The sequence below is a fragment of the Aulostomus chinensis genome, chromosome 22 (assembly GCF_037954235.1).
Source record: "Aulostomus chinensis isolate RoL2024-O1b breed Wild chromosome 22, RoL_Achi_v1.0, whole genome shotgun sequence".
NCBI lineage: Eukaryota > Metazoa > Chordata > Actinopteri > Syngnathiformes > Aulostomidae > Aulostomus > Aulostomus chinensis.
The window spans coordinates 9184770-9212084 of NC_141341.1; the positions used below are offsets into that span (position 1 = coordinate 9184770).

General features: G+C 41.3%; 3 protein-coding genes across 8 annotated transcripts in view; 1 reads left to right on the plus strand and 2 right to left on the minus strand.

Moving 5' to 3' along the window:
- Positions 1-90: 90 nt before the first annotated feature.
- Positions 91-5187, minus strand: dus3l (dihydrouridine synthase 3-like (S. cerevisiae)). Of its 2 annotated transcripts, none has more exons than XM_086192967.1 (16): positions 5111-5187; positions 4583-4689; positions 4128-4398; positions 3682-4033; positions 3432-3508; positions 3260-3349; positions 2999-3040; positions 2717-2869; positions 2513-2629; positions 2228-2293; positions 1933-2043; positions 1374-1470; positions 1150-1225; positions 671-859; positions 461-589; positions 91-382 (listed from the first exon to the last, which is right to left on the minus strand). In XM_086192967.1, exons 1-16 carry the CDS (start codon positions 5111-5113, stop codon positions 310-312), a joined length of 1953 nt encoding a protein of 650 aa, XP_086049093.1. In that variant the 5' UTR covers positions 5114-5187; the 3' UTR covers positions 91-309. The 2 variants fall into 2 exon arrangements, with proteins under 2 accessions (XP_086049093.1, XP_086049095.1); XM_086192969.1 differs by lacking the exon at positions 5111-5187 and adding an exon at positions 4994-5102.
- A 189-nt stretch (positions 5188-5376) lies between these two features.
- Positions 5377-7429, minus strand: mterf1 (mitochondrial transcription termination factor 1). Its single transcript, XM_086193183.1, has 2 exons — positions 7347-7429; positions 5377-7025 (listed from the first exon to the last, which is right to left on the minus strand). Exon 2 carries the CDS (start codon positions 6973-6975, stop codon positions 5827-5829), a length of 1149 nt encoding a protein of 382 aa, XP_086049309.1. The 5' UTR covers positions 6976-7025; positions 7347-7429; the 3' UTR covers positions 5377-5826.
- Positions 7430-10934: 3505 nt separating this feature from the next.
- akap9 (A kinase (PRKA) anchor protein 9) overlaps positions 10935-27315 on the plus strand; it is a 54560-nt gene continuing 38179 nt past the window's right edge. For 3 of the 5 annotated variants that reach the window (XM_086194382.1, XM_086194386.1, XM_086194384.1), the window contains exons 1-8: positions 10935-11148; positions 18015-18269; positions 20085-20129; positions 20725-20784; positions 22382-22531; positions 22797-22952; positions 23137-23334; positions 23454-26282. In XM_086194382.1, the coding sequence (XP_086050508.1) occupies positions 11101-11148; positions 18015-18269; positions 20085-20129; positions 20725-20784; positions 22382-22531; positions 22797-22952; positions 23137-23334; positions 23454-26282 (3741 nt within the window). In that variant the 5' untranslated portion in view covers positions 10935-11100. Of the gene's footprint in view, positions 11149-17622; positions 17698-18014; positions 18270-20084; positions 20130-20724; positions 20785-22381; positions 22532-22796; positions 22953-23136; positions 23335-23453; positions 26283-27315 lie in introns of those variants that run through there. The other 2 variants (XM_086194383.1, XM_086194385.1) reach the window with 2 other exon arrangements.

Below are 27315 nucleotides of genomic sequence, written 5' to 3' on the forward strand. Positions count from 1 at the left end.
GGTGTCATTATTCTAAAACTGTTGATGTTTCATGTAATTACAGTTAACCCCTGGACATAAAAACACTAGAAAATTCAACAAAAGAAAATATATTGGTGAGGCAAAAGACTTTATTGCATATTAAAGTATACACAATTAATTATATGCTATCTATACTGCCAGAACTGCCCCACAACTCAAACATGAAATATATCATTCAAAAAGCCATACATTTTCTGTCATTACATTTTATTCTCCAGCACGAACAAATTAATAATAATAATGAGGATTTAAAAAAAAAAAATTCCAGAATCCTGGACATGTTTCTTTTCACTTGTAGGCGTTGGCTTTATGTTTAGGCAAGAAGTTGAAGTTCTTGGGTACAGGCCCGAGCAGCATTTCACTGGAAATAAAAGGTTAATATGATCAAAACACTATTTTTAAATGTCAAATAGTGCTTCTTAAATTGTTAGCTGCTCACCTAATCCTGACCCAGTCACCGACGTTCTGACTGGCCATCAGCGACTCCAGGTAGTTCCTGCCCATGTAGTACGGGGGTCTCTCGTTGATCTTCTGAGGAACTCGCTCCAACAGCCCTACAGGAATATATCTGAGAGTGGGAGGGGAGACTTAAGAAATATCTAAGACACCTTTAATAGCATTAGAGATATGCAATGTGTCTGTAACCCACCTGCACATGAAGGAGAGCCACTCTAACAGGAACGTACGCGTCTTCTCCACACCTCGAGTGTCGGAGCCCCAGTGCTCCAGGCCGTAGTTGGTGAAATCCCTGAGAATGTCGAGTCGCTCGCTGGATGAGATGTCCCAGTGTCTGCTCTCCTTGATTTCAGTGAAGATCCACGGCTTAATGAGAGCACCCCTGAAGGGAGACGAGTCAAACATGCGCAACTGATCAAGCTCAGGACATGGATTATTGGACTATTGGATTTAATGGATGTGGGTTGAGAAAATTTTAAGCTGCTGAACCACATTGAAACTGTGAAAATAAGAAAGTGCAACAAAGGAAAACGTCACTGGAGAAACACTAGGAAAATGCTTGCTTTGATTGCAAAATGGAAGCATGAAAAAAAACCACCTCTTGATTCTAGAACAGGACTGTGGGATTTTCTTTTTCTCTACACTGATGTTAATAAATCAGGTGAAACTTACCTTGCAACCATGATACCAGAAACTCCAGTCTCTCTGGCCTTCATGGCGTCTTCATAGGACAGAATGTCTCCGTTACCTGAGTGCGACAAAACCACAAGTTCTCCTCATCTTCACCCTTTCCACTAATAACCTCTTTCTTTTTTCCGTTTTTACATCAGAAGAAACTGTCTTGTATTTTGTCTTCTTCTTAACCCCCCCAGCCCAATCTTTACAAATGTGCATACCGAACAGCGGGACAGGGCTCGCCAGCTTGGAGCAGGTGGTGATGTAGTCCCAGTCAGCTAGTTTAGTGTAGCGCTGCTCCCTGGATCGGCCGTGCAACTACAACAAAATGACATGTCAGTGCAATCACCTAGCTACTTTTAAAAGCTATCTTTATTTCCTTGTTGATATCAAAATGACAACATCAAGCAGGTGCTCAGATAATGCATGACTGATAAAAGTGTATCGTGTAGAGTGAAAGGATGGTGTCATTTATTAAGGGCGTGTGTTTCACATTTTCCCAGCTCCATGCGGTTTCAGACGATTCAAACGCGCGTCTCCATTTCGAGTCGCCACGACTTTTAACAGCCTCTACCTCTCAGAAATAATCTATTTAGGGCAACTAAATAAATCAAGAAGCTTCTTCAGTCCTGAACTGAGGATGCTTCTTGGATGAGAGGCGAAACGTCGTCACTTACAAGAGGTGAGTCCAGTTGCCTAAATTGATTATTTTTGAGAATTACGATGACCTGGGTGACTGAGAGTACACACAAATACAACAACCTCTACTGCACAACCCACCGTGATCATGGAGACGCCCCACTTCTTCATCTCTGGGATGAGTTTGTGTGCTATGTTGCACTTCTCCTGAACACCGGTGCGGATCTTGACTGTTAAAGGGACATCCAGGACCTGTGGGAGGATGAAAACGTGCTCAGCCTTGACCGTGAAATTACAAGGAGAAGCAATTAGCAGCTAATCAAATCAGGTTTGCACTGTTTTTAATTAGCACCTGTGGCATTTCCTCCAGACAACCAAAGAGAAACCCGCTAAGCACTGTAAAGATTTCCAGATTGTTAAATTAAAAAACACTTACATAGTCCATTCCCTTGATTATCTGCTCAAACTTTCTGGTACGTGTCATCAAGCCGCAGCCTCCACCCTGGCGACAGGTGAACAAGAGCAAGTGTCACAGTGTCCTACTGATGTTTAACTTTCATTTGCTGTACAAACTGTAGAATCAAAGCACTCTCGAAAGCCTTTATCGCCACATCTAAACCGCAATACTACAATGAAGTACAACAATGTACACGGGAAAAGAAGGAAGAGCAAAGCAACAACTTGCACCATCAATTCAAATCTAATGGATGAAGAGGTTTACCTTCTTATAGACGAGGTCAATGGGGCATCCCGAGTTGATGTCCACAAAGTCAACGTCGGTGTTGTTGTTGATGAGCTCAGCACATCGCGTCATGGTGTCGGGGAAGCAGCCCTCCACCTGGAGACAGACTTCAGAACTCTAGCTTTTGTCTCCCTCAAAACAAATACTCATTTTTCAAATCCTCATAATCAATGCATCTTTCACCTGAACGCCAAAAAGATCTTCACTCTCGTGCCTCTTTAGGAGGGCCCACTCTGACTGTTGGCCCTGCAGCAGGTTGGTGCACATGGCCATCTCTCCACAGGTGATGTCTGCACCGAAGCGCTTGCAGACACGTCGGAAAGGTAGATTTCCACACTAAGGAAAGAGAAGAAATTCAATCAAAACCTAAATTTCATTTAACTTGTTAAATTACCTTTTGTGGAATTTATCAAAGAATCTGTAGTTCAAAATGACAGACGACGGGATCGGTCTGGGGGAACTCACGGTGGTAAGAGGAGCGAGGTAGAGCTTGTCTTTGAAGTCCACCTTGAACAAAACACAACGGATGCACATCGTACTTATTTAGCCCTCTTTAAGCGGCAACAATACATAAATATCCTTTAAAAACATGTCCTTTACAATGATTAATTATTCATCCAGGTCCTTTGTACAGTATCTATCTGACCCAAATGTCTGATGCTATCAGAATGAGAGAATAAAATGAAAAAGAATATGTGATATTGGAGAAAGGGGACTGGAAGATACCTGCTTCTTTTCACATGAACGCAACTTGATGACATCTGTGTCCGTCAAGGGGCCGACAGTCTTCACTGAGGCCGGTTTCTCCGAATTCTCCTGCGACATAGCCAATCAGAGACTTAACTGGAGACCGCCGCACTCTGACAGGTTCAATCAGCCCAAACAATGAACACAAAACCTGCTTTATCTGTGTATCTGCTTCAGTAGATGCGCCTCGTGCCTCTGCTGTTGGATCTGGCGGTGTGTCAACTGCACCTGGGTGAGCCGAAAGCCTGAATTACTTCCAAATTTATTCAAATGTAAAGACAGTGTTGAACTACACCCACAAAATATCAGAAAATATCAAAGAGGCAAATCATTTCCTGTAAGAATCTTCTCCAACACTCACTGAGCATTCACAGATCATCTACGTTTCTCTAAAAACTTACCATTCCCTCGCTGCTCTCTTTTGTCTTTGTTGTTTGAAAGGGTTTTCAGATACTCAGCAGACTTCTTGAAAGGGACCGAATGCTTCCTAAGACGATTCTGGAGGTCTTTACTCAGGCTGTTCTTTAGCACAGTCCTGCCCTCGTAGGACTTAACTAGATCTGCTTTCTCCATGGTTTTGAAATCCAATGTAGTGTGTGCCTTGGCAAAGCGGCAGGTGAGACCATATTGACACTTCCCAAACGTGTCAAAGAGGTAGCAGCTTTCCCCGATGTCAGCCGGCTTGGTGGCCATGTATTCAGATATATCATGGTAAAAGTAGCATTTGTCTCCAAACGGGCATTCTTTTTTGTCCTGAAGAGACGAGAGAAACCGTGAGAACACCCTCTTCAGTGACGGTGATCGATAAGCATGCAGTGTTTCAAAAAGCCTGGTTGAAGCTTCATACCTGAATAACCGAGGCACACAGTCGTTTCTCATCATAGGAGGTAGGCTTCTTGTGTGGCCGTGACTTATTCTGCCCACGAAATCGTTTTCCATCTGGCTTCCCCGCTTTATTTATCTCCTCTGGGTCCAGTTTGAGCTTTTTAGATTCAGGTTCATCTGCAGGTATCTCGTTTGACTCTTCAAGTCCTTCATTTTCACTGACTTTTCCTCCCTTTTGCCCTTTCCACTCAGAGTCTACAAACTCATGAAATTTCTCTTTGGTTGTAATGAATCTGCAAACACAGGATATAGAAGAGTAAATAATTACACAACTGCACTGACAACATGATAAAGACCTGAGGTTACATATGGCTAACATTCCTGTTGTACTCCTATGCCAGACAGGTGTAAGACAGAGATACATAGATAAGACAGACAGATATATAAAATACATCGAGAGATGGATTAATTACTCACTGTGGTTTGAGAGAAGCTTCACCTTTTACTACCACGTCTGACCCCTTTGCAGCAGTTTCTTCTCCAGTTTTTTCCATCACACCATCGCAAGGTTTCTCTATTTCTGCCTATAAAACAGGACAAACCAAGCAGATGACCACACTTTAACAGGAGACACATTACCTTTTCTTGACACCGAGTGTGTACACCTCGACGTAAAACTACACTCATATTTTGCCAGCATTTTACATGCTTGGGTACATTTCCGCCGCTACATTTCACTGTCGTAATAATAGCAATTTTATATTACTTTATTAATATTTACTACTCTCACTTAACGCCATTGTTATCCGTCATTTTATTTCACGACATCTAAATAAGCAGCTACAGAAGCATGCACAAACTTAACATGCTAAAAAGCTAGCAGCTAACCTTAACTTCAACAAAACAAATGGAACGGTCGGCAAATGCCAGCAAACTGAACTGTCATTTTATGCCGTTAAAAGTTAAGTCTGAAATGATTTAGAGGAAAATAGTGCTGTCTCACACCATAACATGCAGGGATCGTTCATTGCATGAGGAAGTACAGGTGCAACAGTAAAGCGAGGTCCGTGCTGGACTCTCAAGCGACATTGGTTCCGCTTACAGATGTGGAGGTGTGCTTTCTTGTGGGAAATGGACAGCACGACTTAAACGGTATTATTTTAATTTACATAACATGTTTCCTTCAAAGTGTAGTGAAATCGTATATACCTAAAAACGAAAAGGGTCTATTACTCATAACAAAAAATTATAGTGAATGAAATGTAGGGAGATTGCAATGTTCTGATGGCTTTTATTTCATATGGGATCGAAAATCAGCAATTCAAACATGAATAATTCATACATCTTTGACAAAAAATGTCTGTCATTCAATAATTCATAAAAAATAAGCACATGAAGGAACTGTCAACAGTCCCGGGGGGAAGTGAGAATCGAACCCGCGACACTCTAGTTGCTAGACAGCCACTCTACCGCTGAGCCATGCCATGGAAACAATTTGCCGATTGTGACCATTTGTTAAAAAAAAAAAAGTCATGTGAAGCTTGAGGAAATTGTGACTGAATTTATCTTTGAGTACAATCAGTTAATAAATAATGGCAGCCCAAGAGCATATTAAAAACATTTAAGAAAAAAACAACATGTCATATTTTAGTTATGGATAAGAGATGGGACCGAAGAAAACTGTCCTCAAGTTAATTTAATTCAATAGCAACACTAAAAATTCAGTTGTGCCAAAATGCAGCAAGTAGTTCCAACTTTGCTTCATATCGCTTTTGGCTAGTGTACAGGATGAAGATACCCTCTTCCTCAAAGTTGTATCCAAACCTTCGAAGCTTCTCTAATCTCTCTCTAATGGTCTGTACACTGATTTCCAAAACCCTTGGCTTCATTAATATCTGCTCCATGGTAATTCCTTCTTTTAAAAGACATTCCAGTTTGGAACTCAGTGTATCCCCACCCCTGTACAGCACTTTTGGACACCTGAGGATCATCTCCCTGAAGTCAGCTTCCTGAAATCCCTGGGAGATCACAACCTGCTTTAGGTAGTTTAAATTTTTTTCCATACAAACATTCGACAAGGTAAAAACTTCTGCCCAATTGCCTTGAAATAGGTCCAGCAGTTCAGAGTCACTCAGTTCAACAGTTTTTCTCAGGAGATCAGCGTTTTCCTTGATTCTCTTTTTACTTCGGATGAGTATGAAGAGGTTTTTGCATATGACAGCTCTGACAAACTCCTTTGGATCTGTTGCACCAAGCTCTGCACCAACATCTTCCAGGTATGTCACCATCTGTTTATTGAGCTCGAGAGTGTTGGCGAGTGTCCGTGGGGCTCTTGTCAGCAACCGGTGGAGATCTTTGGTGTCGAGTCCAATGGAGGTCAGATAGCTGATGTTATTCTCAAAGTTCTCATTGTTACTGGAGCGGAAGAAAGACTCAGGTGAACGATATATGACGTTTATGATTTGTTCATCTGTCTTGAAGATGCTTCTCAACAGTTGCCAACGCTGTTCCAACTGCTGGGTCAAGCGGATGATGGCGCGTGGATAACGCGTTATGATGCTGGCGATGACTTGTTTGCTGGCACCTTTGTTTTGCAGAAACTGGGAAAGGCCTTGCTCATTAGTGAGGAGTTTACGGAAAACCCCAGGGTGGCGCTGGCGTGCCCTCATCACATCAACACCCATAAGCGTCAGACTCTCCAGCAGATATTCATTATCTCGTTTGACAGCGGCCTTTGACTTCTCATTTTTTGAAGTAACACTGAATAGCCTCCTGGGAAGGTAGGGAGATGTGAAACGTATTTCTATGAGCCCAGGGGTTTGCTGCAAGATGAGGCCGGGGAGAACCCTGACTCCAGTCACTGCTGACATTTTCTAATGAGGAGGACGTCACCTTGACCTCACGGCCAGACTCAGACAAGCTGAAAGAATGAAAATATAGTTGATTGGTCACATGGAATCTGTATTTAACTTCGATATTTATGAGAACCACACCAAATGTAGCTACAACTGCTTCCTCTGCGGTGATGTGAGGAGTTTCGATTCCTTCAGTTCCTTACAAGGTCTTTATCTGTCTACCGTAGATTAACTTTCGTTTTGAGTTCAACAAGCCAGAATAGCTCCATATGACGATAGATAGTCTAGCTTAAAACTGAGCTTTACTGTATTTGTATCAATATTTCAAGATCGAGATATAAAAATAATAATAATAGTAATACTAATAATAACGCCACATCACCTACCGTTTAGTGTCTTTCGTGGTGAACGTGACAGTGCGGCGTGCTGACCGTCGTCTTCTTTGGCAGCCGGCTTGCTTGAGTCAGTTTTGTTAGATTTATAGCGCCGCCTGTCGTTGTGGAGTAACAAATCCACTCATAGGTCACCTCCAGCCACCAGATGGCAGCACAATGCGGTCATTTGGAGGATACAATTTTTACTTTCAGTAGTTGATATGAGTATTCAAGATATATTGGAAATACGACAAACAATTTACTATATTTATTTAGTGTATAGGTGACCTTTGATATACTTTTGACATTTATCACTGTATAATGGGTGTTGTTTGTTTTGTTCTGTAGCAAAAACAGGTTCCATAACTTATGCATTCATTTATCATATGAAAAAAAGCAGCTTAATTGCCATTGGCTTAATTAAATCATATACATTTTGAGGCATAAAACACAACACAACAATGCACAAGACATAAACAAGATATGCTCAGTCCATTCATAGGTGTTGTGATACCTAGTGAGAGTTAATGGGCTCATTAACTTAATGGACTGTGAGTGACAGACTTTCATTCACGTCAGGCATACAGTCGATGCTCTTGTGTGTGAGACACAAGATTGTGTTTACCGTGTGCTGCGTCTCTCGGCTTAGTCCTGAAAACCCCACGCTCTCACTGCCTCTCATCACTGATGAGCCCCTCATCTCATGAATATTTAATCCAACTCTGCAATATCTCCTTGATTGAAGTGACTCAACAAAGTCTCAGTTTTATTTTGTCTCGGTCATCAACAGTACACATTGTATTGTCATATTCATACTCAGTCATGCTTTTCTCATACTCATCCCAGCACTTTTGACCTGCAGTAGCCAGTTCAGAGAGTGGCTGAAAATACTGACAGCACAGCATCCCTGCAGTAAATCCTATATCTTATTTTGACTGCCTGCGTAGGATGTTGAGATGACTAATGTTTAGATATCTCAGTGTGGGTGGAGGTGTTGTTTTACACAGCTTTTGTTTTAGCAAGGGATACCCAAATGACTTGAACAGAGTGGTCCAGCCCCTCAGTCACGCTTTCATAAAACACAATTGGTATCTTCTTTCTATAATTTCATTGCTTTATGCACCTGAAAATGCTTAAGGAATTCATCTCTTACTCTCATTAAATTAAAATGCCTCGTTTTGTGTTTTTAATTTTTACAAGAACATTCTGTCCTGATCCGTTTCTTGTAGTCTACCAGCTAAAGTTTCTTGGGTAACTGCTGACACACTACTCCTTCAGCGAATCAATAATTTAGAGACTGCCAAAACTTTCAAATGCCCAGCAGTTCCTGCTGACGCTGTTGCACAAACAGAAAGGCTGCACAGGTGGGATCAAATTAGAGAGAATGTCCAAAAGAAGATGGGTGGAATTCAAGATCTCTCAGACTATAAGTTGCTCAGCTCCCGTCAGCCGAAGACAGCGAGCACCATTATCATCATCAGCTGCTGCTGCTTCTGTTGGTATGTTTCACACCCGACACCTTAGAAGTAGAATAGAAAGTCATTCATTATGTCTGACAAAATCTACTTTTAATGAACCATATTGAACCAAAAAATAAATGGAAATTTTGATCCATGTGGGAATTTTTGACGTTATAGATTATGAGGAAGTTTACAGCCTACAAAGATACAGAGAAAATGTGGAAAAGTTTAGATAATAGGAAAATAGTGTTATATTTGGGTTCAAATTAGTATTTGTGTGTAACAGAGGGTATTTTTATTCATCTGGCATGTATTCTAATGCCATACAAGGAAAGATTAAAAAAAAAAAGGCAGTGAAAGTGACCTCAATATCTATAAAATCCTGTGGCCTTGATGATCATTCGCCAGGTCCCAGACCTCTGGAGCACTGCCCACATCTCCAGTAGGTACAGCAAATCATTCATCAATGAAGTTAATGAAGATTCCTATTCATTCTGCACTGTCAGTCAAGGTTGTTCTCTGAGAGCGAATATCTGCAGAGATCAGAGCCTTCTACTCCCATGAAATGGAAACTATAATTTTATGCAATAAAAGTGAGATCTTCATGGGATTTGTCAGAAAGTCAGCTATTATACTATGGTTTATCACCTCCATCTACCCATGTAACTGATGCCTCTCATATCACCTGCCATCCTATCAAGCAAAGGAAGCTCACTTGTTTCCACTGTTCTGTTATTTGCTTCCAGTATCTCAAGTGCCAAGCTGAAAATATGAGGCGATGGCTGAAGAGATTATTAGGAGACAACAGAACTTTGAAAACATTTGTGGTTAAAAAAAAAAAGAAAAGAAAAAGCGTCTCAAATGGGACAGCTCTGGCATCCTTTCGACTCGTTACCATAGAAACTGAGCAGACGTTATTTTTTTCCAGGAGACTTCAGACTGCATATGAGGGTTAATTTAGAAAACCATGCGAAATCCCTTCTTATAATGGATAAACGATGGATTGAAAATAATAGAAATTAATTAGATATTTGTCCATATTACCCTGAAGAGGCTATAATTACCAACTCTTATTTGTTTTACTGTCTTGAAAGGCAGGTCATTTACTTGTAAGATGTGATATTGCTACTTTTACTGGAATGTCTTTGTGTAAAGACACCCAGTTCCCTGCGTGAGGTAATTTGTGTCTCATATAGGATTGTGTGATTTTAATAAGGTGTTAAAATCTTTGAAATCACCATCAATTGGCATCTGCTAATCCTGTTAAGGGTCGCGGGGGGTGGGGGGTGGCTGGAGCCTATCCCAGAGCCTTCGGGTGAGAGGCGGGGTTCAACCTGGACAGGTCACCAGTCCATCACAGGGCCAACACATAGAGACAGACAACCATTCACATTCACACCTACGGTCAATTTAGAGTATCAATCAGCCTCGTCCCCTCTTGATGTCTTTGGACTGTGGGAGGAAGCTGGAGTACCAGAGAGAACCCACACAGGAACAGGGAGAACCTGCAGACTCCACACAGAAAGATCCCGTGCCTGAGCCAGGGCTCAAACCTGGAATTTTCGTGCTTTGAGATGACAGTGCTAACCACTGCACCACCATGCTGCTTCTTTGAAATCACATAATCCTCAAATTTTGAAAAGTTCAAGATCAATATGAAAATATTGTTCATTTTAAATACAGCGGGATGCAAGAGCTATCTTATTCACTGGAGTCTTCAACTTTCTACATACCACCTGAAGTTAGAACAGATAAGTAATGCTTGAAGGTCTTAATTCTGAGGGTTAATCATTTGTTTTATTATTCAATTTGTTAAAGCAGAGCACAGAGGAACGCCCCCCTCCCTTCAAAAGCTGTTGAATGTGAAAAATAATCTTTCAGAATTGAACTCTGCACGTGCATCATTCTTTACAGTCGGAGGAAGAAGAAAATGTGTTTAAGAAAGGAGCAGATAAATAAATAAATGGATTAAAAAAATCACACCTTCCAACACTAATGTGACACGCCTTGCTCATTCAGTGCATTCACAACGACAATTCTGACAGCACGTGAAGGCAACACTAGTGGAATGCGGGGGGCGGGGCTGCAAAGGCACCTACAGGACGTCATCGCAGTTGAGTCTCATGTTTACGTGGAAAACATGGCGGCGGTCTAGCAACAAGGAGACTGCCCCTAGGAAATGCTGGAGGAAGTCTCCAGGGGCGAGCTGAAAGCCAGAAAAGTCACATTTTAACCGCTCGCTGCTTGTTCCTTCTAACGAATATTTCGTATGAAGCGGTTTCCCTCTTTTTCTAGCCGCAGAGACGATGGAAGACGAGGAGAGGCAAAAGAAGCTGGAGGCCGGCAAAGCAAAGGTATGATTATGAATTTTGTTGTTGGCAAGTCTTACTAACACTGTCATCATTAGTGTAAAGTCGTGAATTAATGTTGCCGACAGCTTAGTTTCACACTGTTGGTTCTGTCAGCTGTTATTCGCCCCCTCCCCTTCATTTCCCCCTCGCAGCTGTCAACATGCGCCCCACTGCTCTGACAGCCGGGGTTAGCATAGCTGCTGCTAGCCACATACTCCTTTGTCATGCTGCATGTGTAACTCCAGTGCTTTAATTGGCTTCTCTCAAACTAGCGTGTTAGGGTACACGAGAGTGAAGCTTTATCGTTATCAGCATTTTATAAACGGCGGCTGAAGTGAGACTGGCTGTCTGACAGGCTGGTGTAACAGGATATACTGGCCATATCCCCCTCTCACATGAACAAACTGCCCTGCGTGCCAGACTTATGCTTCATTAGCCTCCTCTACGATTAGCATCACCATTTAGGCCGAGACAATCTCCAATTCACCCAGGAGCTGCTATAAATCATCCACTAAATTGTGGTCTGATCCCCGACCCTCCCTCTCCCCCGCCTTGAAGCCCTTGGTGCCATGTTCAGGAATGTTGCAGGTGGAGGATATTGATTCATGTGAAAACACAAAATGTTGTTCATGCTCACGGCTATGTATTACACAAACACGTAGAATATATTTATCTTATATTTGTTTGCGTTGTGTGCAACATATCCGAAAGGACTCCTTAATAACATATATTGAGGTGAAACTGGTCAGACCAACGTCTAACATACTGACACACTTTGTGCTAATCAGATTCATTGCAGTCAAGCAGAGTTGAGCAGGAGTGCCGCACTCTGAATGTAATCCTGATCCTGACACTGCAGAGGAACATGTTGTCTTTGCTGTGACATTCAGACCTGCTGCTTTAGTTTCTAGAGAGACCATGAGAAAGATCTAGACAGCTATGCCTTTTGCCCCTCTGTGCCACAGTAGGTTTTCACTGCTGTTTTCTACTCAGTGCCATGCCAATTGTGCAGATGAGAACCAGTGTGTTCATCTGAATAACACATTGATAATGCTTAGCAAGGACTTCCAGGACATGGTCTCTTTTTCAGCCTTGTAAACCTGAATTGTTAAAGCTTAGTTTATGATGTTAGCGTGACGGGTGAGTTGAAGCTTGTCTTTGTTAACAAATACTGAGTCTGTTTGTTTCAGTAAACTAAATCTCGCATGGTATGTACCATGGAATATTTAATTTTTAAAGAGTTTGCAAAACCACTTAAATTCTGGGATGGATTTTTTTCAACTTGGTTGAGTCATAGACAGAGAACAAGAGAAATTTGTGGGTTGGAAGGCTGTTTGCTCGAAGCTATAAGCTGCAGATGCACTCTCAAATGGATCATATTGACATTGTGCGTTAGCTGCATTGTATTACTCCTGCAGGAGTTCTCCAGCTACGCCGCAGACATGCTCTCAAGTATCATCTTTATTGACTGTTCTTGAAATGCTTCCATCAGTGTAATGGTAAGCCCAAGATGGTGGATCAGATAGGTCATAGACTTTCTATGGCACCTCATGAAATCACTGAAGAGGAAGTTGGAGGGACTGGAATTGAAGCATATGATTCAGCTTTTGACGTGACCTCCTGAAGTAAATAACATTTTTGATATATTATTAATTATCCTTTTTTATTTGCCAATCATTCATGTATGCGTGTGATCAAAAAAAGCTTGGCATCACTTTGTGATGTCAGTCTGCCAGTGAATATCTGATGCACAATGTCAGAAATTGTGTAATACTTCTCTTTGTGCTTTCCCTCACTGTTTTGATATTACAATGCCATATTCATGTTATCTGCAAATGATTTCATGTAATATAGCTGACCTTTTTTGTTGTTGTTGTTTTCCAACATACATATGTCACAAGCAACTAGCTAACGTTTCCAGAAGCTTGTCAATGTCTGTTCCCTGGGTTAAGACAGTGTTAAGGTCATTGCCAGTGTCAGGGAGCACTGGAGGTTTTGAGGACAGCAAAGGTACAAGTTGATCTACTTAGCTTAGATTTGAATGGTTAATCCCATTGATGACTAATCATGGACGTACCCTGGACAGTTCTGTGTGATGAACAGACCGTAAGCACACTGACATACAGCTAATTAATGTTCTTATTTGACACTGGGAGTTTTATTGTTAATCTTCAGCATTTGTCAGTTGTAAATTGACATAAAACGCTTGTAAATGATCGGAATTGTAATTCTGGGCTGTAGAATGGAGCTGCCAGGTGACTGAATGACTCTAATGTAACAGCTGTCCAGTTACATCTGTGATAACTAAGAGAGCATGTTTCTCACTTTTAAATCATATTTAAGATGAAGATTTGACTCTTGGGGTTGATTTTGCACACCTTAATGCTGTTTGAAGTTGATTTTTTCACTTACTTGGCTCCATTTGACATTTGGTTTTATTCTGTGACTCCACCAGAGGAGCTTTGCATAATCATTAAATAAAACAAGACCTTTATTGATCTCACACATAGCTCTTCAGCTCCCGTCTCTGTTTGTCTCTAAGGCCGCTCAATGAGAAGCACTCTTTCACATGACTGGCTAACTTCTGGAAACCTGCTGAGGGGCAGTGTTACGCCACTTTATGTGCATGACGCGCTTGGATCACATGATCACATAAAGTTTGCATGTTAAATGGATAGGTCCTTTACTTGCATGCGCTATTGTTTTAGGTTTTGTGAGAAAAATGCTGCGTGAGTTTCAGTAATTCTTTGTAGATTTGATAGGGACTTACAGTTTTGAAATAATAAGAAGGGAAAGGCAATTTCTTAAACAGCAAATAAAAGTGAAACGTATGTCCCTTCAGTCCATTGTCAGCTGTCACCTTTCCTCGTCTGAAGATCTACTGTACTCATTATGTCTGTAGTGCTAGGGGGGACAAAATTGACCTCAATGAAGTGAAGTAGATGAGGTTATAATTGGTTGCGGTGACTGCAAAAATCCTATGTGCTGTGCTCATGTTGTACTTTCAGTGTAAAATACATAATACCTTTTGATATTTGAAATAACCTGACTTCAAAACCAGACCCTTCAGGAACCAGCTTCTCCATCACATGGTATTTGCTTGTATCATTACAAATTATCATTACAAATCCTGTTTCTTAAATGTGGCCCAGATGGAGCTCTGTCTGTTTTTACGGGGATCGAATGCGACAGAAGGAGTTAGCGTTGCTCTGCTGTCAGGAGTGATTGCTCCTTGCCAACCGGAATGTGTGCGTAAGCTTGTCCTTGAAGCAGCCACATGTTGACTAACACAATGTTGCTGCTAGTGTCATGGATCCATGACACGGGAGACCCAGGCGTCCCCTCTGAGTTCCACCACACTGCTGCTCTCAGCAACATTGGGAAATGCTCAGTAGTGGCATCACACAGAACTCTGAATATTTAAAAATGCAACGAATGGTAGTTTAAACCTCAAGTAGTTTTACATTCGGTTCATAACAGACCCGTGCACTCAGTGTACTTTTTTCCTTAGGCTCAAGACCCATAATCATTTGACAGAGGTCCAGACTATGTGAAAACAAACACATTTCAAAAGATATTGCATTCAGAATGTTAATGGTAATATTTGCATTTCTTTTCAAGAGAAAAATGTAAATATAAATGAGGTTACTTTTGCTGGGGCCTGCACAAAAGTATTTGTGTTTGTAAGTATATGTGGTGTGACACACTTTACTTTCACCAAAAAAATAGTAGCTGTAATTGTGTTTCCAAAAATATTCTTATTAATTGTGCAGCCCTCCACAGTTCAGAAATGCTAATCAACTCATGATTCATGACCATTGTAATTGTACGTTCCATATCTTGTCCCCTCTCGACACCAGTTGGTTAAACTTTTCATGGTTGAAAAAAGAGGAATGGTACAAAAATCCTGCCCAGATTATGATGGGGTAGCCCCCTCCCTATGAATATTATATATCTTATGGTCGACAGATGAACGTACTCTCGTGGTGTTTGTATCGTCAATCAAATGTCCTCAAACTGTTGAACGACTCATTTCCATGATTTCAGAAGTTACAGATATAAAAGACGCATCAGTTGACATCTTTCCTTGATCAAAACATTGTTGTTGTTTTTTTTGTTTTTTGTTGTCAACTTCTAAAAATAGTAAGTTGAAAGTGTATTTTAGTACATCAGCACTGAAATCAGTCACGTTGTATTTTGATGTCGTCATCACTGTGTGAGTCACTGTCGGATGCAAAATAAGAAAAAGGCCTGTTTAAAAATAAAAATAAAAAAAAAGCTTGTGTGAATGTTTTCAGACAGCTTGTGGTGCTACACCTACGTAGTCTCTGTCCAGATGGAGATCCAGCTACGTAGTCTGCAGGCCCCATATGCCCAGCCAATGCTCTGCTCTTCCAATCCAAGTAGGGCAGCCAGCTATGATGCGGAGCTCATCAAATGGCTGGGGTTTCCTGGACTTCCCCACGAAGACAGACGTTCCTTTTTTCTTTTTTTTTTCTTTTTTCTTTTTTTTTTGCATGCAGGTGAACTGGGTATCAAATAAAACTACAAGTGTGTCATTGAGTCAGTGTAAAAAAAGTTTTTGGATTCACCATTCTGTGTCCCACAAGGCTGGAAGTGATCTCACGTGTCCTGGTATTTGAAGGATAAAACACTTCACTCCACACTGTGTGGAGGTGCAAAGGCAAAGATCAGAGGCCCTCTGAGCTTTTAGCTGCGAGTTGTAGGGGGGTTAACCTTTTTTGTGCGGCAGCGTCGAACCAGACCTTCAAAATATACCTACTCTTTTGCCAATCTCACTTCTCCATAGAGTAGTGTTGACCAGATACAAGCTATAGAATTAGTATTGCAAGTCCAGACCAAAGTATTTCACTGATTTCACAGTCACTGATTTTTATTTTTTTGGCCACTTGAGGTCAGCAACAACATGTAAACAAAACACCAACATGCCACCACCTTGTGAAATTCATGGTGAACTTGGCTGCAAACAGTTGCCTAGTTACATGTCACGTGTTAGCATTCAACTCGTCTGGTTTTTGACTATCGGGAATGTGCTGTGTAGTTCTAGCATGTAGTTTTTAGAAGAAAAAGGAGTGGCCTGTTGTGAATGGGAACGATGTGACTAACAATATGAGACTAAACGGTAAAGTAGCTGGACGTATTTTACAATTACTTGTTGATTAGTTGTTGGGTAGCACGGTGGTGGTGTTGTTAGCACCTCATACCAAGAAAGTCATGGGTTAATAAAAATGACCTGTAGGTGTATGCATCTATATATCATCCCTGTGATGGACAGGTGATCTGTCCAGGCATGTGTGTGCCCCACCTCTCAGCCAAAAACCCTGTGACCCTGAACAAGATAAGAGGTATAGAGGATGGGTGGATGCATTTTTTTTCATGCAGAAACATCAAAAATTGCTGGTTCCAGACACGTTTAGATCAGTATTTCCTGCTCTCTTTTTTGTTTTTTGTTTTGTGCTGTTAGATGGACAAAAAAAAAAAAGTTCACTTTGCACTCTGAGTGGTTGTGATTAACATTTATTTATTTTATTCAGAATTAAGGATTCATCTATTAATCGTGAAAATAATTGGCAGATTAATCGATGATGAGAGTAACTGTTAGTTGGAGCCCCATGTAGCCTCTTCAGAAGTCACCACGGACTTCCAAACCAGTAAACAACTGCATGAAACCTCTTTTCTTTAATGAGTGCTCAGATCTGTATTCCGTCATATGGCACATGTCTATTCCCCGTGCAGGTGAGCAGGCATTAATGTTGCATCCTTGGCAACAGCCTGTCTGTGGCAATCCATGCAACACCTGGTGTAGTGTGACGCCTGTAGTCCCAGCTGTCTCCCTGCTCAACCACCATGTGCTGCCACCCTTTGCTCATATATAATGGATATCTCTAGTATTAACTATCCAGGTTGTTTAATTATTAGATTGATTTCCCTCATGACAGTTAGATAATAAAGAGTCTATATTTGTTTACCTACCAAATGTGCTAACAGGTCTGTTGCTGAAGATTGGATCTGACAGTGCGCTGTCGACCGGGGATGCTGCAATGAGACGCTAGGTGGCGTTATGTTAGCGTTGTTTGGTTCAGTGTAAACAGTCCAATTGGCATGAGGTCGCCGTGATGGTTGAAATGTTACGTTCAAGTTTCTGCTTGCCTCCAAAGAGGTGATTAATAGCAGTGAATGATGCAGGGATACCACCAAGATGCAGCTGTGAAGTGGAGAGATCCTGAATATACAGCCTCCACCTACAGTACACCGGTCCTTTTTGATGAAGAAACAACAGATTTTGTGCTGAATTAAGAGAGTGGCAAAACATTTTTAAATGGTGTTGCTACAAAGGTTTAATTGGCTGATGGTTGACATAGTTTAAAATGTAATCCTTTTAGTCAGGATTAGCACCTGCCTGGCAAAGCAGAGGGCATGTGTTGTGTCATATGGACATGGGGAGGGAGGATTCTGTCAAAACAGACAAGAAGTCTTTTTTTGGGGTGGACAATGTTGCGTTTGAGTTTACCCAAACCGTGTAGACTCAGAGTAGGTTTTGTGTGTGTGCGTGTGTGCGTGTGTGTGTGTGTGTGTGTGTGTGTGTGTGTGTGTGTGTGTGTGTTTGATAGATTTACTAAATTTAGATGAGGAATACATGTGGAGTTGATAAGCAGATGATTCTTGCTTTAATGTCTGAGCGGTTTGATCGGATAAACAAAGATCCAAATGGCAGCTGCAACTGGAAATGTGGATTTGAATAACACAAAAAGATTGATATTTAAGTGTTGCAGGTTGTTGCTTGTGTTGTGTCCATGTTGTTGAAGCAGAAACTGTAGAATCTCCTTTTATCCTGTGTTTCTCTACAGCTGGCTGAGTACCGTCAAAGGAAAGCTCACGCTGATTCCCAGAAAAAACAGAAAAAGAAGAAGAAAAAGAAGCCAGAGGAGGATTCACAGGTGGAGGTTGATCCGGATCCCTCTGTGGGAAGAGAGGGTGTCCCAGTCGGAGGAAGAGATGGATCACAGGAAGAAAATAAAGACCCACCCACTACAGAGTTTACTTTTGCAAGGACACTACGGAGTGGCGAGACTGTCAAGCATGACCAGACCTACACCATAGAGGTAAACACATACATACACACACTTCCTTGTGTTTACTGCTGTTTGTTCCTGTTGTCTGGAGCTCTGTGAACCTGCCTCAGCTGTCATGGTAACAAGTGCGTGAACAGGGGAGTGATGCTGAAACGTTCAGCAGGAAATGGTGAATTAAAAAATATTTTGTTTCCCCCGGTCTTTCAGAAATGTGAAATTATGTGTTTAATAGATCGAGATGGATAATTGATCACTCATTCTCATAATTAGAGCAAAACATGCCACACAAAACAAATTAATTGCAGAGATTGTGTGTTATAAAATTTGCTTACAAGGAAGCATTGATGTCAATATTGATGTCAAATCTTTTTGTTTCATAATGACAGAATTCTGAATAAATAATTTCTTGAGAAATATGCAAGCGCTCCCTCAAAGGAAAGCTTTGAACTTTAATTTTAGCAGCCAAATGGTTCATTTTGAGTTTGTTCTAGTTTTGTAAATGTCCTTGGAAAATTATCTGGCCGTACATCTCATCCAGCTCATCAGAAATTATCAACCACAGAGTGTCATAATTGGACAAAGAAGCTCATCACAAATAAATAAATTGATTCATAATAGTGACAGACACCCTTAGGACTGTTTCCTTTTTGTTGTGCTTTTCATCAGTGACACATCACGTCCGCTAAATACTCCCTTACATTCACAAGCAAGATATTTCCCTTGATACATAAACAGATACATAAAACAGATGGAGAGCAAATATTTGATTCTAATACACACAAAATATTATTTGTGGAGTGTAACATTCATGTTTTAAGCAATACAAACCTGCAGTGAATTCTTTTTATTTTTTAATCCATGTTGCTTGAATATTGTCTGGTTTCTAAACTTTGATTCTGGTATGCAAATGCTGATCTGCTAATGAGATTGTTCTGTGGAAAATAGACTAATTTGAAACTGTTTAGAAATATATGCAGAAACATGAGTGTTCTCATATATTTTCCCCAACATTTAAGTCCTCTCAGTCCCTCTTGCTGGCACTGCTCAGCCACTCTTCGCCTGAACCCACTGTACTTTTGATGCGGCACATGCTCACAAAACTACCAGTTGCCATGGAAACAGACAATTGCCTTTAAACAGTCTGAGATGTGTCGGTCTGTATGACCAATTGCTGTGGCCTTGCAACACTTAAGCAGAACTTAAGGTTGATTGAATGTATGAATGTTCGGTTACGTGTCCAGTTTTTCATACTGGGAGTGACCCACATCCTGTCTGTTACAAAAGGCTCCAGCACACGCTGTATCTCTCTGCTGCCTGGATGGAAGCTGCTAACAAACGAATGATCTTAAATGACTGAACCATGCAGCTCGTTACCTGTGAACGTCATTGTTTTGTTTTCATCCTCATAACTATTTTCCAGACGAACCAGTCGGCAACGGCAGCTGCAACAGCAGCCGCACGTTTCCATTCTGAGGACTGTCTCAGGCAACAAAGAATCATGAATTCATTTGTTATGAGGGATGAACGATATTATTGGTTCTGGTACATTACTGGCAGATAATGGGGAATTTTGTACTTTTTAGTCATGTAGTATTCTGATAATGAAACTGCAGACGATGAATGGAACCATTAAGTGGAAATAATGCACCTTAACGCTGGTTGCCACCTGCAATAAAACCATAGGAGAAGTTGCCTGCTGTTCATGATGTCACAATATCGGAGGATAAAGTAAGACCTGTATGGTGGTGCAGCAGTATTGCGCTGCTGCAGAGGTAGTGTATGTTTTATGCATTTCCCCAATATTTTTCCTACTTGCAAAATTAATCAAAATCTTCTCTGTTGCAGCCAGAGAGTGAGGTGTCCACTACTGCTGAAGATTATTCCTCTGAGGTAAGATGACCCTTCCCAAAATATGTAATGTCACTTTTTACGATTCATGTACTCTCCTCTGTTTTAATTAAAGAGGTGTTGACAAGTTCAAGTGCTAATAAACACATTCTTTTGCTGTAACTTCTCAGTATGAAGTAAATGTTGATTGCGCAGTGACGTCACTGTGATAGAATAATAACTTCATCAACGTTCAGATTGGCTCCCTGCAAGAGGAGGTTGATGGTATTGCTGGGTTTGATCTCAGGTCTGAATCAGACAGATGATAAATGTCTTTGTGTGGGGTAGAATGTGTCTTTGGTGGGTAAATCATTACATTTGATGATTATGTTTGATTTGGCTATCTTTCGTTGTCCATCCGCTGGCTGCTCTACACTTCTGACTGCGAGTCATCAAAACAGTGAATGCAACTATTTACAGATCTACTCAACCGACTCCATAAATCAGCATTTCAAAGTGGTTGTACAAGTAAACCAATCTTTATTAATTTGACCTGCAAACAGTTTATTCATCCAACGATGACTTCTGGTCCAGTATGGGCTTTTCGATCTTTACTTCCAATTTTTCATTTTTCACTGACAAAATTGTGAATTAACAGGTAAATGGGTGCCATGAGAGGACAGAGCACCTCATGATGTCTTCAAAGGATTTTATCTGGGTACAGTAATCCAATCAAGAGGCTCTTTGGGCTCCGCTTTTGGCTCTGCTTGGAAACCCTCTTGCTGCCTGACTCGACTGCCTAACATTTTAGTCTTCTGAGAGGTCTCCTGCCACTCACTAGCCAAGCCTTTTTAATACCTTACTCACATTCTTCTTTTTGATTATACGTTAACAAGTTGGTAATGATTTTAAAATTCTCCTTCGGGTGGGGGGAAAAGACATTTAACTTTACAGATGGCCATTTTGAAAGCACAAATGGTTTCTGAGTTTAGAATTGAACAGGGCGTCGTGACATTTTAGAGGCATAAATTGTCTCTGAGGAGAATGTGTGGGTGTGGTGAATGATGACATCAAAGTGCTCAGAGGAGTGGAGACGGGGAGTTACACAAGGAGATGCTCTTTTTTTTGTTTCACTAAGGTGATATTTGAGCAGAGGAGACAGAAACCAAGGTGGCGCTGATCAGTGCAGCCGACTTCCCAAGGGAGCAGGGATTAAGTAACTCTATAAGAATCACAGTGAGATGTCAGGGATCAGTGTAACAAACTAATCGATTGGTCAGTAATTGTTAGAATGTATCAGTGTTGCCATAACTTTCAGTTTAGACATTGCACGAGTTGATGCATTGATCCAAGTGATGATCAACTAACATTGAAAAATGAAAGTGTGCTAACAGCAGGAGTTCTTAATTTTAATGTATTTGCGTGCAGATTTTTTTGCAAAAGCTGGAGATCATTTAAAATGAAATTCCACATAATTTTCCCATTTTTACCACTCATTAATATTTTGTGAATAATACATTCAAATGGGGTGATATTATCCCATCCTCAAGGTCACACATTTTCTTGAATCAGATATTGACCTCGGATGATTCAACAGAAGACTGCGCAAGAAATTTCAAACCTGAATCACAGCAAAAGTGCTCTTTTTTTGTCACTGGCAGGCTCAGAATTAAGAGTTTCAAAAGAACAGATGTACTTTGACAAGTACAAATGCCCCAACCAATGACTTTGCAGTCATTTCATGGTGCCAGTTACAGGATTCTTACACAGTATTGGAGTGATTGCAATATTTTTCTGTCCTGAAAATCAGTTAGATCTGTAAAAGGTGGGAAAATGGGGCCCAGATACTGCAAATTATCCTTAAAATTACTTGAAAGTGAATAACATTCCTGTTTAAGAAAAGTGGAAAAGGAGGGAATTTATTGCAACAACACTATTGTTGTTCACTAGAAAACTGAGTTACAGAATTCCAGATTTCCAGGTAAATGGCAGGAATTCAATGATGATATAGATTCTATGTACTGCCGCTTGTAGAACTAACTCACATTGACACTTCATTGTACATTCAGAATTTTTTTCTGCCACTGTGCATCTCGTCCGACATTTATAAATCTGTTTTCACCTACTAAAAAAAAATAAAAATTTAAGACCAAGACTAGATGACACATAGTAACAAATAGACTCTGCTTTCCTTCGTCTGGCTCGTTGCTTTTATAACTAACTGCTAATGCTGTTGGGTGGTGGCCGAGTTCATTCTTCTTTTACCCCTCAGCGAAACCTGTAAAGGCTATACTAGCTCTTATTATCCTCATCAGGAGGAAGCTGATCCTCTACAAGATCTGACAAAGGGAGGCACAACACAGGACATGGAGGATGCTCTGGCTGCCAAGACACAAGCAGTTGAGGAGCTAAGTCGACAGCTTGAGGAAATAAGGGCTGCGTTTGGAACAGAGGGAGTACAACAGGTAAATGTCTGTGTCCTACATCATTACAGCCTCTATACATCAAGGCCATATACCTGCCAAAGCGCAGGAAAAACACCCAGGGTGGATATTACTTTAAATTGTGTGAATACAACAGTTTGCTTTGCTTATTTTCATTTCATTTTGATGTTTGACCCTCCCTGTGTTGATTGGCATGTCCAGTTTTAGACAATAAAATGCCGTTTTCACTCTGTCCTGTTTCTTCATACAAGATAAGTTGGATTTATTCCATTTTTTCCTTTGGTAGCTGCAGGACTTTGAGGCTGCTTTAAAACAGAGAGATGGCATCATCACCCAGCTCACAGCTAACCTTCAGCAGGCTCGAGAAGAGAAAGACGAGATCATGAAAGAATTCCTGGAGCTGACAGAGCAAAGCCAAAAACTACATATTCAGTTCCAGCAGGTGGGACTTGTTCTGATTTACATTTGAAACCTTCCTGTTCTAATGGCCTCAAAATATAGAGAAATGCCTCAACCCCAATTTGTTATTTTCTTCTTCTGTCTGTTATTCAAGTTGTGAATAAATGGCAGTATAATTTATCAGATATATAAGGAATTTTATCTTTTTTTTTCCCCCTTGGGTACAGCTGCAGGCGGGTGAGACGCTGAGGAACACCAGCCACAGCAGCACTGCAGCTGATCTTCTTCAGGCCCGGCAGCAGCTCGTGCAGTACCAACAGCAGCTGGAGGAAATGAATGCAGAGGTCCGAAAGAACCAGGAGAGGAGCAGTGAGCAGCTGGAGCACATCAACCAGCTCCAACACAAGCTCCACGAGATTGAGAAGGTGAGATGTTACCAAATATGATCATGCTCAGTGGCCACAGAAATAAATCAACATCTGACATTAAATGGTGATAAATACCATATATTGTCAGAATTTGTAACACTTTTCTGTCTTTGCAGTCAGGGAGAAGATCAGATGACTCGTTAACACAAAGGATAAGTGAGAAGGACCTGCTTATTGCTGAACAAGAGAAAGTAATTCTGAGTCAGAAGAAGTCCCTGACAGAATTGAGAACTACAGAGCAGTCTTATGCACAAACGCTGAAAGAAAAAACTCAGTTAATTTCAGAGCAAACAGCAATAATCACAGAGCACGAGCGGTCATTGACCCTGTTTAGAGAGGAACTATCTAATGTGGGAAGGACTACAAATGATAATATTATGCAAAAGTCAAATGAGAAAGACCTGATTCTCGCTGAGCAAGAGAGACTCATTTCAGAACGCGACTGCTCTCTCGCTCAGTTCAAGAATGAGCTGGAGTCCTCTGAAAAATGCCTGCATGACCTCCAACAGCGAGTGACTGCAAAAGAATTGGAGCTTGAAAGATGCCTGGAGGACTTGGAAAGCACTAAGAGTGATTTAGAAAGCTGTAAAAGTGAAATGGAAAGTTGTAAATTAGAATTAGAGAAAGAGCAAACAGAGTTAGAAAGCTGTAAAGGTGAACTTGCGACCTCAAAACAGAAGGAACGAATGTCATCTAATGAAATTATGCAGCTCATGGGCACTGTAGAGGACCTGCAGAAACGCTGTTACCGGGGCAGCCTGTCTGAGAGTGACACCATCCAAAAAATGCAGGAAGACACCAAGAGGAAGCTTGATTTTCTCAGGGCAGAGCTGGATGAGATGTACGGCCAGCAAATTGTCCAGATGAAGCAGGAGCTTAATTTGCAACATGCAGCAAGAGTGGAGCAAATGACGGCGCAGCATCACACGGAGATAGAGCTTCTAAAAGCGCAAAGTTCCACTATCAGCCGCACAGAGGTGGAAACTCTTGGTGCTAAAATTACAGAGCTCCAAGTAACATTAGAACAATCCCAAGCAACGCACAATAAAACCAAACATGAGCTAACACAAGTCACGCAAGAAAAGCTCAACCTGCAGGCTACGGTTGAGAGTCTTCATCAAGACCTGCGTTCTGCTAAAGAAAAAGTGGAGCTGGTATCCCACAATCTTAAATCTCAGGAAAGTCAACAAGTTGAATTGCAGCACCTTCAGGAGGTCATTGGCGGTCTGAAGGGTCAGCTGGCTGCTGCTCAGGAAGCTGCCCAAGAGGCAGAGACCATGCACGAATCAGAAGTTACGAATTACAAGATCAAGTTGGAGATGCTGGAAAGGGAAAAGGACGCTGTGTTGGACCGTATGGCCGAATCACAGGAGGCAGAGCTAGAACGACTGAGAACTCAGCTTCTGTTCAGCCATGAGGAAGAGCTTACTCATCTCAGAGAGGAACTGCAGAGGGAGGGTTTTCTAAACACAGAAAACCTTCTTAATGAAGCTGCTATTAAACATCAAAAAACTTTAGATGAGCTGCGCATTATGTACGAGGAAGAATTGCATTTGTTACAAAGAGAGAAGGAAAGTTTTGCCACAGAACGAGATGAGCTTTTGCACCAAATCCTTGGCCTTAAAGACGATCTAAAGCTAGCTATGCAGAGCTCAAAAGCTGATGAGCTTGTCCAGCAGCTCCAGGAGCTTCAGGTGGAGCTTGAGGAACTGAGGAAGGCGGGAGAAGAACAACCTAGAATAGAGAACGAAATGCAGTTATTACTAAAAAAGACAGAGATGCTTGAAAACCAGACAAGAGAGAAAGAACAATATTGGGAGAAGAAATGGAAAGAAGTGAACCTGGAAAAGGAGACACTGATGCAACATAAGAACAATTTGAAAGAAGAGTTAGAGTTCAAAATCATAAAAATTGAGACACTCACAACAGAGAAGAATCAGATACAGCAAAACGTAATGGAGCTTGGGGAAGAAATTGAAAAGCAGAGGACTACTTTCTCTTTTGCTGAAAAGAATTTCGAAGTAAATTATCAAGAGCTTAAGGAAGAATACACATGTCTCATTGAGGCAAAGACACGACTAGAAGAGAGGTCGCTGAAGGAGACGCTTGAATTTGAGGCAAAAATTGCTGGTCTTCAGTCACAGATTCAGGAGCTGGAGGAAAGCAGTGGACATATCAGAATGGAGTCCAGGAGTACAGATGATAAAGCTGTGATAGAAAAAGAGACTACTGAGCTAATGGAGAAGCTTAATGTTACTGTGCGTGAGAAAGAGAGCCTGAGTGTGAGACTTTCTGAAGTTACAGAGCAACTGGTGTTTACAGAGAGCAAAGTGGGACAGCTGGAAGAAGAGCTTCAGAAAGTGAGACAAGAAAAGGCAAAGTTCATTGCCGAACAAGACAGTCGAGGAAACCAACTGCAAACGAAGCAAGAGATGAGGAGAGAGCAGGATGCTCAGAGGAAGGCTGAGCTCCAGCAAGAAGATCAAGCTCTTTGTTCTATTGAGGATCATCACGTTCAGATTCAATCACTGCACGGGGAGATAGAGGCTCTTCAGTCCCTCTTAAATGCTGCTGAAGCTGAGAGAGACAGCATCCAGCAGACGCTGGAGCTTCAGAGACTTTCACACACTCCGTCTCCAGCAGCCGTCCAGTCCTCAGGGGAGGGACCTGTTGAAGGACGATCCTCTCCGCAAAAGTCCACAGCCTCAGGGTCAAACAGGCGCAAAAGACGGCAGAAGTCGAAGCAGGAGCGCAAACTGGGCACTGCTCTCTCAGACAGCAGAGAGAAAAGACAGGGGGAGGAGGAAGAGGAGGTAGTGCTGGAGGAAGAGAGAGCTACAAGTGCCGCAGAGCAGGAGATGCAGTCTCGGATGGAGAGGGCTGGTCAGGAGGACTCTACTGATGGCTACCTGGGAGACGAAGGGAGAGCGTACACCATCAAACAGGTAGGCGCTCACAAGGATCTGCTGCAGCTCTCACTGATAATGAAACAGCTGCCTTTTCTCTGCCTTTCCAAGTCTGATTACATTACATGGATGATGTGAGTGATGAAAGAGCTTTTTCAAAACTGTCTTAAGAAAGCATATATTGTCTCAAATAATCCTGTGATATTGGATATTAGCTTAATCAAATATGCATGAACAACATTCATAGCCAGATGACATTTCTCTCTATTAGCTAACAAGCATGACTGCAAATTGTCTCGAGCATCTGCAGGCTTGTTCTCTGTGGTGGCACAGAGTAGCAGAGTCAGACTGTTTTGTTAAAATATAGCTGTATGTTTTTATGCCCGTGCTGCAGACCATTCGGCATGATCAAGTGGGTTATTATAGGAAGAATAATGCAATAGAACCTTCCTGCACAGTACAGCCTGCACTTAACGGTGAAGTGTCAAGACCCCATCAATGTTCCGCTCATTTCTACATGTATTAACGCTTATAAACATTATTTAAAATTAGTTTGATGCTGCTCACCCCGAGGTTGAATTTGATGTTGGTTTTGAAAGGGGCTGAAAAACAGCCACCCAGAAATCTTATAGTTTTTAATCCTGTGCAGAAATGTGTACATTCTAGTTTCTCTTCATTCTGCAGGGAGTGAAGGGTTTGAGGTGAGAAGCCATTTTACCCCGGTCACTTCTGTGTCTGTGCCTCATCAAACTGTGTCTCAATTACACAAGGCAAAAGATAGTGTCTGTCTGCCATGTCATATCTGTGTTTCATGTTGTTTTTGCGCTTCTCGGGTATTTACAACCAGATGTAGTCCAGAATCACATTTTTAATATTGATTTATCTTGCCAAAAACTGCCTGAAAGTGTTTTAAAGTTGTTTGAAATGTGACTGTGATGTTCAAATTAATCCATAAATCAATGGCATGGTTGTTTAGTTTTCAGTCTGTACATTTTGTACACTGAACTTAAGAAAACAGCATTTTCTTGAACAAGATTCTGTAAACAAACACACAGCAATCAACTTCTAACAA